Source organism: Porites lutea, chromosome 5, assembly GCF_958299795.1.
Source record: "Porites lutea chromosome 5, jaPorLute2.1, whole genome shotgun sequence".
Classification (NCBI taxonomy): Eukaryota; Metazoa; Cnidaria; class Anthozoa; order Scleractinia; family Poritidae; genus Porites; species Porites lutea.
In genome coordinates, this window is record NC_133205.1 from 21,504,822 (window position 1) to 21,522,321 (window position 17,500).

The 17,500-nt window shown below is 39.7% G+C and overlaps 2 protein-coding genes across 2 annotated transcripts in view; one reads left to right on the plus strand and one right to left on the minus strand.

Moving 5' to 3' along the window:
• Positions 1–17,500, minus strand: part of LOC140939250 (aldehyde dehydrogenase 1A1-like) — a 199,714-nt gene that overhangs the window by 58,113 nt on the left and 124,101 nt on the right. The window lies entirely within an intron of this gene.
• Positions 1–17,500, plus strand: part of LOC140936966 (band 4.1-like protein 4) — a 29,277-nt gene that overhangs the window by 10,475 nt on the left and 1,302 nt on the right. The window contains exons 9-27 of the mRNA XM_073386479.1: positions 109–197; positions 1,484–1,572; positions 2,176–2,239; positions 3,048–3,139; positions 3,532–3,606; positions 5,381–5,449; positions 5,946–6,001; positions 6,898–7,021; positions 8,957–9,049; positions 9,265–9,351; positions 9,872–9,931; positions 10,840–10,893; positions 12,437–12,526; positions 13,089–13,193; positions 13,343–13,453; positions 14,488–14,714; positions 15,096–15,309; positions 16,312–16,405; positions 16,690–17,500. The exon at positions 16,690–17,500 is cut by the window's right edge and continues 1,302 nt beyond it. Of these exons, the coding sequence (XP_073242580.1) occupies positions 109–197; positions 1,484–1,572; positions 2,176–2,239; positions 3,048–3,139; positions 3,532–3,606; positions 5,381–5,449; positions 5,946–6,001; positions 6,898–7,021; positions 8,957–9,049; positions 9,265–9,351; positions 9,872–9,931; positions 10,840–10,893; positions 12,437–12,526; positions 13,089–13,193; positions 13,343–13,453; positions 14,488–14,714; positions 15,096–15,309; positions 16,312–16,405; positions 16,690–16,782 (1,886 nt within the window). The 3' untranslated portion in view covers positions 16,783–17,500. The remainder of the gene's footprint in view (positions 1–108; positions 198–1,483; positions 1,573–2,175; positions 2,240–3,047; positions 3,140–3,531; positions 3,607–5,380; positions 5,450–5,945; positions 6,002–6,897; positions 7,022–8,956; positions 9,050–9,264; positions 9,352–9,871; positions 9,932–10,839; positions 10,894–12,436; positions 12,527–13,088; positions 13,194–13,342; positions 13,454–14,487; positions 14,715–15,095; positions 15,310–16,311; positions 16,406–16,689) is intronic.

Here is a 17,500-nt window from a genome sequence, read left to right on the forward strand (position 1 = left end):
TTGCAACTTACTGCTTACTTGACAAAAACCCGTTTGGATATTTATTAATCTTTTTGCTGAATGAGCCATTCCTGTAAGTGGTGGTTATCAACCATATTTCCTTTCTTAGGCCTATGGTTCCATCTGTAGCAGAGTTTATGTATCTTGATAAAGTCAAGTGGCTGGAAATGTATGGAGTTGACTTACATCCAGTCAAGGTTTGGTGCTGTTTTTACAATTCTAGAATACTTACTGAAATCCTCTATTAAGCCCCATGTGGGGCTTAAGGTGAGGTATGAGGGGTGGGGGAAGGGGCTTTGTAGAGATGGGGGGGCTTATTTAATTTAGCAAAGACGATGGTATCAGTTCTCTCAAGAGCCCATCATGGTTCTCTATAAAGAACTAGAATGCAAAATAGAAAAGCTAAAGTCAAGAAGTTGGAAGTTGTGGAGATGAGAATCAAAAACAAAACTGAACTTCCCTCTGGTGAATAAACCTTGATTGATTAATACAGTTTAACATTTAATAGTGAACATAAGTAATGGGGAGGGGAGGGAGGGCTTAACAGAGGATTTACGGTAACTCATTCACACCTAAAATACCTGAAACTGCTTGACATTAGGCTGAACCACCATACTAAATAACTAATGAAGGAGTGTGTGGTAAAAAGCTTTCAATAACTTCTGATAAACTACTTGATTCTTCGTCCATATTTCTTGGTATTTTCTTGTGAAACAAAAGGAGAATTTCACATTACCTCGTGCCTGCTCTTGTGACAGTCATAAGTTTTAATGCTCTAAGATACTTTAACATACAACTTATGAAGTACAGATAAATCTTTCGAAACATGCCCAAATGCATACTGTAAACCGCCACTTATAAGCACCCCAGTTATGAGCCCTCCCCAGTTATAAGCCCATCTACCTGTAAACAAAAAAAATACATTCAATAAGCCCCCATGGATACAAGTCCCCCTCCAACCCCCTCCTAATGTATTGAAATGAATTTGATTTATTTCGACGTTTAGAAGCTTAATAGACCCTATTTACAATGCCCGCCATCTTTGCACACACTTTAGGATCGATGGGATAAAAGCTTTGTCAGGTGGTATTTCAGGGGGGAAACAAGAGATTAAATTAGCCAATATGGGTAATTGCGGTCAAGTTTTTTTATCCTATCAAAACGAGATGATGATTAATAGTCATGCAAAATTCACAGCTAGAGTTTTGACAAGATTAATTTAAGTCATTATTCTTTGCTGTGAGGACATCTACAGTCACTAGTGGATCCAAAAAAGTGACAACTATCACTTCCACCCATACTTTGTCATTAAGATGACAAGTTCTTCATTTTCTGAATTCTATCTAATAAACAAACTCAACTGCGATTTCTTGTATTCGCAAATTTTATCACTTATTATAAGCCCTGAGCTTATAAGCATAGTTTACAGTTTACGCTTTGGTAAAGTTCTTTTACTGAGTGCCTTCTCTTTATTTTTGACAAGGGAGAAGATTTTGTGGAGTACTTTGTAGCCCTCAGACCTTCCGGGGTAGCAGTTTACAAAAACAAGACTCGTGTTGGATCTTACCTCTGGTAATTATGGGAACTCTTATCTTAAGTTTTGACATCTATTTGAAGCACGTCATTCATGTAAACCCCGGAAGTTGTTTGGTGTACTTTTTCTTTCTGCATTTGAGAAACATTTGCGCATGTAAATGTACTTGCTAAATACGGTACCTGTATGTACATCACAAACAATAAATATATATTAATATTTTTTACGACTTTAAAACCCTTGGCTGAACTAAATCTATTTGTGAAGAAATTTGCATTCCTCTCCTAATGTGGTTGCCAATCAGTGTAAATGAATGGCTGCTCTGCAAAATGGTGCATGAGATATGTTTTGCTTTAAAATCCAAAATGCTCCAAAAACATTCCAGCTCCCCATGGTCACTGCTTGCATTACTTAAATCCCCTTTGTAACCAAACAGCTAGTCAGCACTACAATTGAGTTCTTGTACTGCATTTTAAGTTGACTAGTCTTATCATAGTGTATTTTGAAAACATATATGCCTTATAGCATTATAAACCTATGAAGCTTTTTATTTAGAAACATAAAATTATGCTTTTATTATAGGAAATAATATTTAAACTGAAGGTGTGGTAAAAACTGATCAAAATCTGTTACTTTTATAGGTCAAAAATAGAAAAGGTTGATTTTAAAGGCAAGAAATTCTACCTGTCAGTAAGAGGAAAAGAGGTGTCAAACTTTTCTTTCTAGTTAATATCATAATAATTTACCTTGTGCATGGAGAGTATGTGGTGCTGTGGCAATTAAGGATAGTTTATAAAAACAGACTGTGTACAAGTTTGATTTTGCAAGATGCCCTTTTTTCAATGATGTGTCCTTAAATTGGGAAGCTCTAACATTAACTGCCACACTGTTTTTTTAAACTTCGATGTTTACTGGCTTCCATGACCTTGATAACCAGTCTCCTCCACTATAATCATGCATTATTCATATATTCCATATTCATCCATTCATAAGGACAAGGCAAGAATCAAGTCTTCTGAGTTTATCACATGATAGACCAATATTTACAGTAGGATTTGGACCAACAAAATGCAAGTGAATAGGATCTTTATCTGCTCCTTTATTCTCAGGGCTGCATTTTGGCTGAAAGTGTGGCAGCCTGTGGCTACTTTTTTTCGCCTTCCAGGGCTGTGCTCTAGAAGACCCTTGTGCCCCTGGTGCCTAACTTTTGCTCCTGGACAACTAGACAATCTTAGGTTTTTCATACAAATCAATGATATGCTGGGCACCTTAGATTTTACAGGTTCATAGCACTGCGCTCCCTTCAATTTTCCTTAGAGCATAGCCTTGCCTTCGCATGACATGGACATCTTAGGTTTTGCTCTACAACTTAGTGTGTATTTCATTGGTTTTGATCATTTTGGCTCTCTACAATTTTTTCTGAGATACAACCTTGAATTTCTAGACTGCATTAATTAGCAAGTGACCCACTCATAACATTGTAACCTAAATGATCTGTTTTGCATTTTCATAGGATAAGGAGTATACCTTTAAATTCTACCTTCCCACTAAAACTGCATGCAAGCATCTTTGGAAGTGCTGTCTGGAGCACCATATATTCTTCAGGTGAGGAGATGTATCCTTCAAGGGAGTATTATCTTTTTTTCTTTTTAGGTGAAAGTAAAGGTCCTTATTTTGGTAACTCGTAACAGTAATTAAACTGACAATCCAAAGCCCGACGATGTGCTCATTTTACACCTCCCCCCATCCATCAATGCTTTGTTTTATGGGTAGTTAAAGCTAATGAAAGCTTCGTGTAATGAAAGAAGTCGAAACAAGGATTGTTGAGGTCACACCTGAGAATCGAACTCGAAAGCTCTAGCACAGAAGACCATGCACTAACCGTAGTTGCTAATCCTTGTCGAAGCTCAAGCCAAAAAAAGTATTAAACAGTATCTCTAGTGATTATGAATTTAGAAAAGCAAGGTACTAAAAACTGTGATTTACATGTATTGCAGACTAGATAAATCAGCTGCTACACCTAATCGCAAAAACAGTGGCTTATTTCGCACAAGTTCATCATACCGCTACAGGTAGTATTACAGGGTAATCTCTCCTGATTCTTAGAGGAAGTCTATTTGTATGGCAGTAATAATCACATTTTATCTGGAATACAGTCAAAGCTTTCCTTCTCACCACTCTTGTAAGCAACCAGCTCTAATTACGACCACGTTTGTGAAAACCCGTTTGAACTGACTTAAACTTTGTAATGAAAAGCTCTCTGAAGTGACCGCTCCCATAAGCGCCTGCGACCATGTTTGGGATTACCTAACTGGACTTTTCCTTTGTTTTTAAGCTCTCTTAAGCGACTACTCAGAGTCTTATTCATATAAATCAACACTTGAATAGCCTGGGTAGCAAGTACCTCCATGTGGTTTCAGAGCAATGAAAGACCAAGGAATGATGAGAAATGGGATTTTTGGTTTTGGCTGTGCAAAAAATGGAACGGGAGCCAAATAATAAAAGAAGGGGAGGGGAAGGAAGGAAACAGCATTTCCTTCCTTTCTTCCCTACCCTCTTTCCACTCTTTTACTCGCCCTATTTTTCATGCGGTCTTTGACTCTCATTCCTTGTTCTTTGCTCCGACACTGCAAGGAAACACTCGCTATGCAGGCTAGCACTTAAAAGAAACTGCACACTGCACTAGTGGTTCTAATACTTTAGATTTGGGGTTATTTTGGTGTTAAAAATTAGACATATAGTTCAGCCGTGTCTATATCAGGTATAAAGACACTCATTAAACATTTTAAAGAAATTAAATTTTGTTTGTTTATTCTTTATGAATTATTAATGAGTTCTGGAGCTCTCGCAAGCGAGCACCCTCTATAGTTTTACCATGCAGTTGCTTGCAAAGCTCATTCTTGTAGGCGACCAGCTATAGTTACGACCTTTTTTTGAAGTTCTGAGGTGGTCGCTCACGAGAGCTTTGACTATAACACTTGAAAAGAAAGGTAACATAACATGTTACGTCAGAAGCAATTTCTGTTTACATACATGTACCTTTTTCAGGTTGAGAGGAATTAAAAATAAAGTTAACATAAATTTATAAATTAAACGAAAATAGCATGTTGAGGGAAGTTATCTTGCCCCAAGGGTAACAAGTTGTTTTAGTCAACAAGCCCTAGCGTATCATATTTGTCATTTGGTATTGAAATATTATTGTAAAGTAAAGCCAAAACCAAGGGGCAGTTACTGCAGCTACATACGAATAATACAGTACAAAAACGTTCATGGAAGTATTGATCAAGTTGTAATAAGGTGACAACATTTTTGCCAAGTTAGGATATCAGAAGACTATAAAAGTTACCATGCTGATAAAAAATTGCTAGAGAAAGTGTCAAATTTATCAAAACTAAGTCTTATTAATCAAACTTATAAATATGAGCTTGCATACCTGAATAAAAAATTTACAACACAACATTTCAGTTTGTTTATTGTGGACAGTTCAAAACCCTCAATTCAAAGTTTACATTCAATGATCCTTGTAAACAAAGCACAACAGCACTATTTCTGAAAGTTCTGTACCTTGACACAACCATGGGTTTGTATCGAAACCTTTTTTGATTGCTAAAACTCTTTGGCAGCTCTTATCAGCCTTATTTTTCCTATTTCAAACTCTGTAGTTTGCAAGACTAAGTCTAACAGAGAGTCTCAGCAACATTGCAAAAGTATTGCAACAGAGGGTTTTTTTGAAAGTTTTACACCTCTGGATAATAGTGCTAGCATAATACTAATCATTAATATTTTATAATAATATTTCTACCTTTTTTCTCTGGCATCTTGATGATTATTTTCCTTTTCTCAAAGCGGTAGAACTCAGAAGGAGGCGTTAGAAGAAGGGAAGAAGATCCAGAGACCTGACCCAGAAGTGAGAAGGTAATTGTTTTTAACAAATGTATAACATTTACAGACTGAAGGAATCTTCTGAAGCATGCCCCAAACCTGTGAGCAATTTTGCCAACTCACCCTCATTTAGTACCAGCAGAGGTTTTTCCTTAATTAGTTCAGTTTATTTCTTGTTAAATACTTAAGAGCACTAAATTTAGAGTGCCCCACAGGTAATGAATTAATATTGCTATAATATAAACTTGTGTATGCAAGAGAAATAATCCATGTACTATGACCTGCAAATTTGGATGAAAGTTTTTTCTTTGACTACCCTTTGGTATCCCATTTAAACAATAGTAAATATTGACGTTATTTGTTGTTCTAACACACATGCACCATTTGAAAACATTAACATCTTACATATAGCTTACAATGGCATTTTTTGTGAAAGGTTTGGAGTCAATGAGTTTATTATGATCTTGACCTCTTTAAACAGAAAATGTTTAGGCCTCATTTAACACATAATGATAATGTGTTTCCTTAGAAAACCCAGTAAGCGGTATGAAAGAAGAATGTCCAGCGTTCAGTCTGTTGAAAAAGGTGAGCTGTTGTGCGTTATTGATAATAATAATCATAATGATGTGATGTGTGTGTTAACAATATATACCTTGTTATTCAGTGCAGTAAGTTGAAAGGGGCTATGTAGGTTGCTGTTTTAGGGCCATTCTGTGCTTAAGCCCTAATATCCACATGCAAATTCTTCAAACGGTCTCTATACATTTCCATAAAGAATAAGATGAGAAGGCATCACTTGGTGATCAGTTTTTTAATTCTCACAGTCCTTTCTCTTGATTGTGTATTGGTATTGGGGGTGAGAAGGCATCACTTGGTGATCAGTTTTTTAATTCTCATAATCCTTTCTCTTGATTGTGTATTGGTATTGTGAGGAGAAAATTGATGTTGGTCACTTTTGGGACTCTAAGGGTTAGGTCATCACTTAGTGCCTTTACCCATACAGAAAATGCCTCTGTAGACTGAAGATATTGAACAAATGTTGATGAATTTTGCTACCCTGCAAGCAGAGGCTACATTTTCGCTGTGTGAGCTGTCGTGCGAAAAGTAGCCAGGCTACTTTTCGCACGACAGCTTACAAAGTGAAAATGTGGCCTCCATCTGCAGGGCAGATTTTTGCACGAAATACCATTAAAAGTTGGCCTCACCTTTTCAAGTGTCGATCAGTATATCCATCCTTGCCATCTGTTGCAAAAGATGACAGGAAACAGTTACTTTGTCTAAATATTGTCTTTACTAACAAAGCTGGACCATTATCTTTGGAATTCAGTTGATCCAAAGACTAGTTTTAGCTTTTTAAAAAGATAGCAAATAGGCTGACGTGGCCCTTGTAAATGTTTTGAGGGGCTCTAAATAAAATATGTTCTGATGTTGACTTGTATAATTATATAATAGAGATCACAGCAGGTTTGCTTTTGTTTCAGCTCTTAGTACTGTGACAGTTGGTACAGCCACGAGTGTGTCGCAAGTTCAAATAAAACGTTTCAGCCAGCAAGAGAATTCAACAGAAGTCATAACAGTTCCTGTCAATGGCAACAATGGCTCTGTGTAAGTCGTGACACTATTGCCATCATCATTTGCTTGCAAACATTCCCCAAATGTAAAAGGTTTAAACCCAGTAGTCATTCCATAACTAGGTTGAGCATCCTGTCTTGACAGCCCTACTCAGGACTACGTTCACCCGGTAGATCATGCTCAACCTGCTTATAATTCCCCGAATCATAACATAATGAGACAGAATTACCGTCTTTGGTCTAAGGATTAAGTAAAAATGACATTATACTTGCTGATGATTTCAGGACACAGCTCTGTATACCGATTTTTTATACCAACTTCAGGGGCAGTTGCATACTGTGCCTATTCAATACAGACAAGGGAGTTAAAAAAACTTTGAACAGAAGTTATTTTTCAGTATTACTTGATACCATTATATGAGGGTCAATTTAATAAAACTGTTACAAGTGTAGCCATTGTTTTAGAGTCTGAAACAAAAGCCACACTTGTAAATTACTTTTGTTTAAGTTTTATTAAATTCAGGTTTTTAAAGAACGTTTTTAGACTAAAGTTTGAGAACAAGCTTAAGTCGCTTTTGGTTTAGGACCATTTTTAGTGAGCATGCAATGAAACGTAAGGTCAAATCAGAGGCCTTTCACAACTGAATACAGACCAGATCTCCGGCTGTTCCCTAGTGAAAGCACTGATCATTAGGCTACAGAGTAAGGAAACTTTTCTCAAGAATGTGTTAGGTGTGACAGGACCGTAGAGATACAAGAACCAAACGCTACACCCCAGTGTACAGTAAAATCCTAATTCACTGAACCCATGGTTTCTCAAAAATTCGGGATAATTCAAACGAAAATTGACCTCCCTTTCCCAGTTACCAATAGCGAGCTTAAGCAAAGACGTTTTTGAGCGACGCTCATCAATCGGAAGTGAATTTTTTTCATTCTTGGGAAATGTTTTTGCCAAAATTTTCGGGCAAATTGTCTGTATAAGAGTAAAGAAACATGGCAAAACAAATGTGGTAGCGTCAAGGCATATTAAACGACAAAAGGTCTTACTTCCGGTTGAGCTACGTCGCTCAAAAACGCCTTTTCTTAAGCTGTCTAATGTTATTTTACACCGGGGGTTTAAACTTGTGGATAAAAAAAAGCCAATTCTCCTTCCAGAAACTTGGAAAAATCAGGATTCAATTTGAGCTGTGTTCACACTATACCGGATAGCCTTTTTGTGCCGACACGAAAATTTAAAATACACATGAGCCTGACACGAAAACTTATCCGATACCTGACTCTCCACTTTAGAGATTGGTGCGTCGCAGCTTGGCTCTTTTACAGAAAACGCGCCGGTATCACCGTTATGTTTTGTTTGTTATTATCCGGTACGGATTTCGTACTGGCGCAAATCTACCCGGTAGAGTGTGAACACAGCCTTAGACTGCTAAGAGTCGACCCGTAGGATTGTCGTACGCGTGGTGTGAACTTGTTTCGTGTGTGACGAGTGAGGCAAACGTGCAAGGAGGTGGGGGGGGGGGGGGGGGGGAAACGTTAGCCTCACTCGCTCGCACGTAACATGCTCGCCTGCACAACAATCCTGAGAGACAGCTGCAACCCCGGACAAAACCTGTTGAGACAAATCGCGAAAATGCCTATTTTTTCCTGTCATCCCGGCAAAAACTGAAACCTCCGCCAAGTGAATGCCCGATTTCCCCCCTCCCCTTGTCCAAAGTTGTTTAGGATAGCATGGTAATTATACACGTTGGTTTTTAGACCAAGACAACTTTGAATAGGGGGTGGGGAGGGGCTTTACTTTTTGTCTTTAGGGGAGACGGGAGGAGGGCGCAAAAGTTAGAAAATAGATGGAATTGTCTCAACAGTTTTGTCCGGGGTTGTAGCAGTCTAGGATTCAACGGTATTCTGTGAGAACATAAGACGACTTGATGGTTAGGCGTTCATATGTATTAATTTTGTGTTCCGTTTGTAGAGTTAAAACGGAAGGTGACCCAAGTTCAAAGGACGGTAACACTACTACAGATGGTCCTGCTCTGCCATGGGAACAATCAGCTCAGATGCAAGGGTAAGGCTGTCGACACCTTTAAAGTTTTGTTTTTTTATTATCATTCGACTTTAGTTCCCCCAACGGTCAGTTTATTTTAAATCTTGCCCAGCTCTTTGGTAAATTGATTTTGTCTAATGTATATTCCTGTATTCTATAATCCGAAGAGAAGCAATTTTATTGTCTGAGAGAGGTGGGTATTGCGTCTAATATGTAGCATTCTTTTGAATCAACAGTGGTTTGTACACTCCAGCCCCAGATTCCCCTCGGTCACTTAAAAGCTCAGGATCGGGAAGAGCAAAGAGATCGCCCAAATTTCCAAGGTATTGTGCCACTGGCCTTGTAGCAACTGTTAAAGGTCAAGGAGCAGTCTTTTTTCCCGTTTATTCAAACTTTCTGCAAGAGAGCTTCTTAAGTGCCAAAAATGGTTGTGTTGGTTCCAGCGTATAGTTCTTTGACTGGAAAATGTGTTAAGCTATTTTGGATAGATGGTCTCTTATGAGGGGTTTGTCCGTATTATATGACTTAGGTCTGCTTTTGTACTAATAACAGAAGGCAGAAGGATTGGTTTATTATTTCTTCTGCACGAGATAACATAGTGGGATCTTAGTGGCAGCATAAAAATAATTCTTATCAATCGTAACTCGCCCATTTCAATGAAAATGTTAATTAAAAGTTGCCCGCATAGCTGGGAGTATTGGGTTAATTATGGTTAAGTGATTGCAGCAATAATAAGCTTGTAAGGGGAAAGTAATAGCAACTTCAACCTGCCTTGTTAAGAAACGACTTACACTAATCTTGTCAGCTATGCAGGGGTACTCAAACATAATATGTTCTCTTTAGACCTCATCGGCGATCAGCTGCACAAAGCAGCGGCAGTGAAACGGACACACCTAGAAGAAGGTAGTTAATATTCATGTAAGCTTCATTGAGTTTGCACCTATGTTATTTTCACTTATTTTTGTTTGGATGAAAATTACTGCAAACAGCTTAAGAGCACTGATACCGAGTCAATTTCGTTCGGTTGATTGTTTGTGATTACTTTATAGTAGATGTATTGGATTTACCGTATGTTTCGTCTTTCCCTACCTGCGGCGTATGATATGAGCCGGAATCAATAGAGAGATTTAGAGTCACGCTTACGGCAAACGGCAGATTCGAGTTGAGAATTTCTCAAATTAGAAAATAAGCAGATATAAACGGCTCAAAACGATTCTTATAGGCAAAACGAATGAGAAACTACTATTTTGGGGGGGATTAATGAACAGTTTGCTTTAGACGTGACTCTAAATCTCTCAGGTGGCAAATCCCTTCAAAAAAAATCGCTCAAAATAGAACTTCTGTGGCAAAAGGACGACAATACACTGTAGACAGGACCAGCTACTTGGGTTTGAGAGAGGTTTGGATTAGGGAGAAATGCCATCACAAGGAAAAAGCACAAGACTTAACTGAGGTATAGGTACCTTGCCTTGTCTAATGCTTAGCTTGTTCATAGACGTTTTTCTTTCTTTTTTTTCTTCGATTATTTGGTGAGCGCGTGAGCGAAGCGAGCGTGCGACAGCGAGCGCGTAAGAAAAACAAAGGATATTTTTTCCTTTCCCCACCCCCACCCCTTGCGCTGGCGGTCTATAAATCCCTGGCGGTTTTTTAATTTTCTACGCGGTCGCGCGCTCGACGATCTTTAAAGAGAAACCAGAGAGTCTGTGAATAGGCTATCTAATGCTAGCCATGGCACTGTGTTCACGCTGTATATGAGTTCATATACAGGACCAGCCATATCTTACAGCCAGACAATTTGACGTTTCTTGCAGGAGTAGGAGAGCTTATTCTTCAGATGATGATACAGGCAGAAGGAGAAGGAAAAGGTAAGGACAATTAACTTGTCTTTTAATACTAAATAAAAACAGTCGAACCCTTAAACTCGCAATAGTGCCTTGATTCAACATAAGTTTTCAGTAAGAAATCCTCACGCATTTAATATACCGGGAGGTGGGTGGGGACTTCCTTATAGAAGGCTAATGAGGATATTCCACTAGATGGGGTCGCATTTTCACGACTGGAATGACTATGATGGGGTTACATTTTCAATAGAGTTAACAGAATGGGGTCGCACATTTTCGGATTTTTGGGGTGAGAAAGTTCTTCACAATTACGGTTAGCAAACGTACCAGAATGTTTGTACTGTAGACCGGGTGAAAAGTAAAGTGTTCTTCATTCAATTTAAAACAAATTTGGGTCAATTAATTTTAGGATGACCTATTTAAAGTATTGACAAGGTAGATACATAAATATAAAGTTACTACTTTGGGATCGCGAAAATTACATTTGCGCAAAATTGACCAAGATGGCGTCTATAATTAGCCAAAAAAATAGACTATAATGGAGTAGTGGCCCTGAGAGACCAACTGCACATACCCAGCAAAAATTAACCCAAGTACCCCCCCCCCCGGGTAATATACAACTTTTAATGATACCTACTACAAGTACAGCCGAAAAGACTTTATTTCAATGATCTCATCATAGGATTTAAACCACGGACTTAGCCTGCGTGCAAGTCCTGAAGGGGAAGGGTTAGATGCGTTGAGTGGCCTCATTCATTTATGACTTGTTTCATAGGCTTCATTGTTTTATTGGTGTCGCCATTGGAATTATAGGTTACATCTTTGATTTAGGTGTTGCTTTTCTTCACCAGTGTATAGGAGACTGAAGCAACATTCGGGGTGTTGAGATTTTTTTTCTTCTCATAATGGTTACCTTCATTTACAGTCAAACCCCGCTAATACGGATACTGAGGGGGCCATAAAGTGTCCGTATTAACCATGTGTCAGTATTAAGCGAGTTGAATTTAAAGAAAAATGTAAGGACTTTCCTTCCCCAGAGACAAAGCAAACTGTCTGTAATAATGATGGGTATAATCTGGGTGTCCGTAAAAGCGCGGTTTGACTGTAGTAAGTTTTCCCAGGGCTATTTTGTGGTGTCAAGAGAGGATAAAGCTTCTCCTCTCTTGGTGGTGTAAATTGATTGTTTTAGAGCGATTTTCGTATGACCTTGAAAAATGGTTTCGGTAATAATCGTTATTTGTTTTATCAGCTAATGAATGAAAAGATCAAAACATGGCCTCTTCGTTTTCCCGCCAAAGAAGATCCCAATACGGAGAAGGCATTGTTCGATTGGCCAGTCGTGTTGCAATATGACGTCAAAGCGAAGTATCGATTGATTTCTAGAAAGTTCTCTGACATAAAGTTTTTTCCCCCGGGCGTTTGCTTAACCAACCAAAAGCCGCGCGCGTTTGTATCCGTTCGATAAACCAATCAAATCGCTTTGTTTCCGTTCGTTTGTTGTTTCAGTTTTGTTTGCGCGTTTTCATTTCAAGGTCATACGAAAATCCTTCTATCGTTCGTTTTGTAGATGTCGTCATCATCACCGGGGTCACCATTCTGCTGAGTCTGGAAGCGATCGTGACTCGTCCTACAGCAGAGAAGAACGCAGGCATCACAGGTCAGCGGCTGTCATTTGTGAAAATGAACCCTATTGTTTTTCAAATCGGTCACTTCTAAACTAGTTCGCGAAAATGATGGTCGTATTAAGACAAAAGATAATCCGAATAAATTTAATTTCATGGTGAAATACACCGACAGATCGGATTACAAGTCCTGGCTACATCTCGCCGGTTTTATTTCTACCTGGATTTGTTAAAACCCGGTTAGCAAACATTTTGTAATTTATCTCAACTTCCTCTTTCTTGGCTTGTTTATATTGTGTTGTTTGTTTTATGCTGCACCTTTTCTTGATTGTATCGTGGTTAGGGATTTGTGTAGAAGTGGCTGCAGACAGGAAATCCGGTACCCGGTATTCCCCGGGATTCGGGATTCGGGATTCGGGATTCGGGATTTGACCAAAATACAGTGGGGGATTCGGGAAACGTTAACGGGATTTGACTGCAACCGGAAGCGGCATTCGCCAATGCGAAATCAAGACCCCGCTTCCAGACCTTTGGTAGACTGTATGATGACCGGTAGCTCATGTAGCAATGTATTGGTTTTACTTCTTCTTTTAATAGATCTTCAAGAGAACATGTTGATTTCAGTAAGATGTCAGACTCGGCTCCATATCATTGGAGCGACAGTGGTGGCAGAAGAGACAGGGGGAGTGGCTCCGAGGACAGGTAAAATGGCGCAAACTTATGGTATCTGGTATTAGCATCTGGTATCTGGTGCTTAAAATTATGACCTAATCGATTTTATCCAATTAAGGTGGGTGGGGGAATCTACATTGACTAGTAGATATAGTGACTGTATTTTTATTCTGTTTTAGATCACATCATCATCATCATCGCCACAGGCACCGTGAGGGCGACGCAAGAAGCGACGGTTCAGCATCAAGACATCGTCACAGTAAAACTGTCAGCGATGCGGATCCCGACTCGTAAGTACAACCGTTGTATCATTTTTCCGAGATCAACAGGGTAGAGTGTTTTCAAGTGACCTCACAGTGACCATATTGGTATTCCAAAACAATAAAACGGCGGCCATTTTGGTGTTCCAAAACGATCCCGTGAGGGTCGAACTCTTTTCTTATGTAAACGCTTTCTTTTGTTCCAATAAATTTGCATAGATCCCGACCATGTGAGTGAAAACGCTCTAATCACTCTTGCCTTTAAAACAAATAAGAATAATGCCTTGTCTGCGTTACGTTGTCATTGAAATAAAGGGTGAATTGTCATGTTTTTGAACCTGCAGAAAGAGTTTTGAGCAATTGATTGTTTTTCTTAGACCCTGTTTACATGGAGTGGGGGACCCCGGTCTAGTTGGGTAGGTTTCTTTTGTTTTGTGTCCCCCAGAGTGTGAAAACAAAAGAAACCAACCCCACTAGACCGGGGTCCCCCACTCCATGTAAACAGGCCCTAAAAGGAAGTAGGATTTTGAAATAAGAACGAGGTGTTGCAATATTTGGCTCGGAGCATCAGCTCCTTGTATACATACACCTGTTTCAGTAAAGGTTGCTTTGGGAATGGTGCTTTGGTCTTTGAAAGGCATTGTTTAGTGGTCACTCAAGCAAATTATTCTGTTTTTCATTGTATTCTGTGTTTCGATGACCAAATCCCAAAGCAACCTTTATTGAAATAGATGTGTACTAACAAATTCCCGTTAAAATATCAATGTCATCCTATTTACATGCTTGAACATGGTAGTGTTGTTTGTTTCTCTTTCCGCCCTAGGATGATTTATATTTATTTAACAGAAAGAAAATTACTGCTCAGCAAAAAATTACATTAAAAAATCTAGAAAAACGGGAAAAAATTATAGGTTTCCATACTTATTTACGAAAAAATGACCATTTACCACTATGACGAACTCCTCCTTAAAAGAAAGAAGTCTACATTTTTAATGTGTGCGCTAAACGTGCATAAAATTGTACGCAGTAAGGATGCGTAGTTCAATCTGTTTGGTCTATTGTAGGGAGATGGTGCCAGCTCTGGATGTGATTCACTCGCGCGTGGCTGTTGCCAGGGTAAAAGACGGAAGCGCGGGAAGACACCGCCACCACCGCCATCACCGTCACAGTTACCTTAGCAACCAATCCAGCGAATCAGGATACTCAGCCATGTCTGCTCCAGCTCCGAAGAGCTCCCAGGTGCTGTTGGAATTAGGCCCTGAGACAGCGCCCCTACCGAAACAAGGACCAGGTAGTGTGACGTGCAGTTGCAGTTAATGGACAGATAGAAAGTGATCCAATAAACTGTTAATTTGACAGAACAAAACAGAACACCCACTTAGAGATATAGAATGCAAGGGCGGAAGATTTCATTGTTCATTTATTATCTACAGTGATTTTCTTCAGTCATTATCTTGGCCCTGGAGATGAGTTTACAGTTTAAATTATTTCGAACAAGTCCTCGATGCGATCAGAAAACGATACCCTGTTCAGTGGCACAAGGGAGTGGGAGGAAGGGAGGGAGTGTCTCCCGTCCCCCCCGATCTCCCAACCCCCTCCCCCCGTAACAGTATTACAAACACTTGTCTTCATAGTGTACCTTGGAAGTGAAGTGTGTATTTGATTGTTCTAGGTTCCAAACAAACAGGACATGTTATGAATACAAGCAACAGTCACTCTTCACCAACAAGACCCCCTCTGGGGTATGAACAGCAGGGTCTGTTTTCAAGCCGACTGGGGTCTTCACCTAGAGAGGGGAGTCCTGATAAAACAGGACAGTACCTTAAGCTGGAATACCCCAATGGAGTCATAATACATGACACCAGAAACCAAGGACGCATTCCAAGGTAAGGCTATAAGTAGACTACGAGTTCTCCCCATTTTTCCTCAGGGATAATAGAGCGAGCGAATCGCGAGCGCGCGTGAAAATCATCCCACGCGAGAAAAGGCGACACGCGTGTGAGGAAAAATGGGGACTACTTGCAGTCTAGGCTATAAGGACAAGGACGTAGACTACTCTCATATTCTCTATTCTCAATAGTGAAATGAGGCTAAATGTAACTTAGGTAAAATAAAATTGCAAGCCAGTGCGGTCAACGGTCTCCTCCTCAAGCGTAAGTGAAATGAGGGGTGACCGCAGGGGCCTTTGATCGTCTTGTGACTTACGTTGTATCTCATGCTGGCATTTTGAGCTCCATCTTTGCGGATTCTGGCTTTGGATGGACGATATGCATAGCACTCGAAGCACTCATAACAGCCAAGATGCTGCCTCTTTCGCGGCCAGCGCAACGGCTAGTTCGCCTGCATCGGCGAGTTTGACGCTTCCTGCTGTAGTGAACCAGTAGTAAGGTGGGAATAGCTTGCAGTCGAGGCAAATGCCTCCGATTCAAATGAACAAATCAGATCTCAAAGCAAGTGCGCACAGCTGATACCAATTCGCCACTTAAGAAACGAGAATGGGACTGAATCACAGAAGAAGTCCTACCTGAATTATTTCTGGGATCGGGTGTCTTGCCGGTCAGCTATTGGCCGATTTTTTTTTTCCTGTTCCTTGTAACAGTCCAAGTCACGGCGGCCATATTAGTGTTCCAGAACAATGAAACGGCGGCCATGTTGGTGTTCCAAACCAATCTTGTGGGAGTTAAACTCTTTCCTTACGTAAAAGCTTTCTTTTGTTCCAAAACATTTGCAGAGATGCTAGCCACGTGAGTGAAAAGGCTCTACGGCAGCAATGCGAGATTAAATTAATAGTTTATGTTATTTTATGTTATATTTCTCCAATGAAATACTTTGTCTTTAAGAGGAAAAGTGTTAAGCTCTGGTTAAACCACAACATTCGTTTGTTCCAGCCATGTCATGTACCAAGCGGCCTTGGAGCTGAATGGTACAACTCGACATTATAATTCACCAGGAAGAAACACGACTACAGATTACATTGAAGTGGTGAGTCGTTTTTAAAAGTCAAACACTTCTTACTTTGTAGTTCTTTTAAGTTCTTAGAGTGAGCAACATCAGTTTTTTTTTCCTAACAATACCAATACCTGATTAAGAGCAAAGGTTATGAGTGACCTAAAAGAGGATTACCGAAGAGAACAGCTTACTAGGTAAATGGTGCGGTTGATTTATGGTGGATCCTATATCTATGAAAGGCTTATTATGCGTTACAGCTACTGGCATTGGTTTCCATAAATAGACGGACGTAAAACTTCCTTTGCATTACATTTTAGGTTTCAGGTCCGACAAGGAAGGGAGACCCTCCTCCTTACTACTATTCTAGCCCACAAGCGATAAGTCCAGCAAGTAAATCGACGGTTCTTTAGATTGCAAGAAAAATTACCCTTTCACGAGGAATCCCGCGAGTGCTATGCGTGCAGCCGGACTATCTCGCACGCACCGCATCCACTCAAATGGGACGCAAGGCTGCGGTAGGAGACCAGGTGATTTCTTACATCACTGGATGCACTAGTGAAGAATAAGAAATGAGGTGATTACTTATTGGACATCTAATGTCACGTGATGTCGAGCTCCCTCAAGCTCACACCATGGAGACCAAGTTTGACTTTGCTTTGTGAGTTTCATGGCAGATTTTAACATCTTGTCCGTTATTTGGTTATGGCAACCTTAAAACAGCGAAAGAGAACTAAGAAACTAGCTGATGAAAGACTAGTTTGTTTTTTTCTGTTTTCAATACAACTTTCGAAAGAAATTTTGCACCAAGCAGGCAGCGTTATTTCTTTCTTGTGTTTGAATCCACGGCTTGCGTGTATTGTATAGAAAGGAAAAATGATACTGGACTTTTAATGAAACGTATTATTTTATTTTATTTTTATTTTTATTGCACTCGAGTTCGACATGGTAAAACCTACAAATTTTAATGTATAAATAAGCCCGAAAATGTTTTGCATTGGGTGTGGCCCTGCAGAAATTCTTCGAAGGGTATTTGCAAAAAGTGGAAGAAAAAGTGGGAAGATTTCAAAATTATGACCCCTCCCCCCCCCCCACCCCAACACACACACACCCACACACACCAGTTTTATT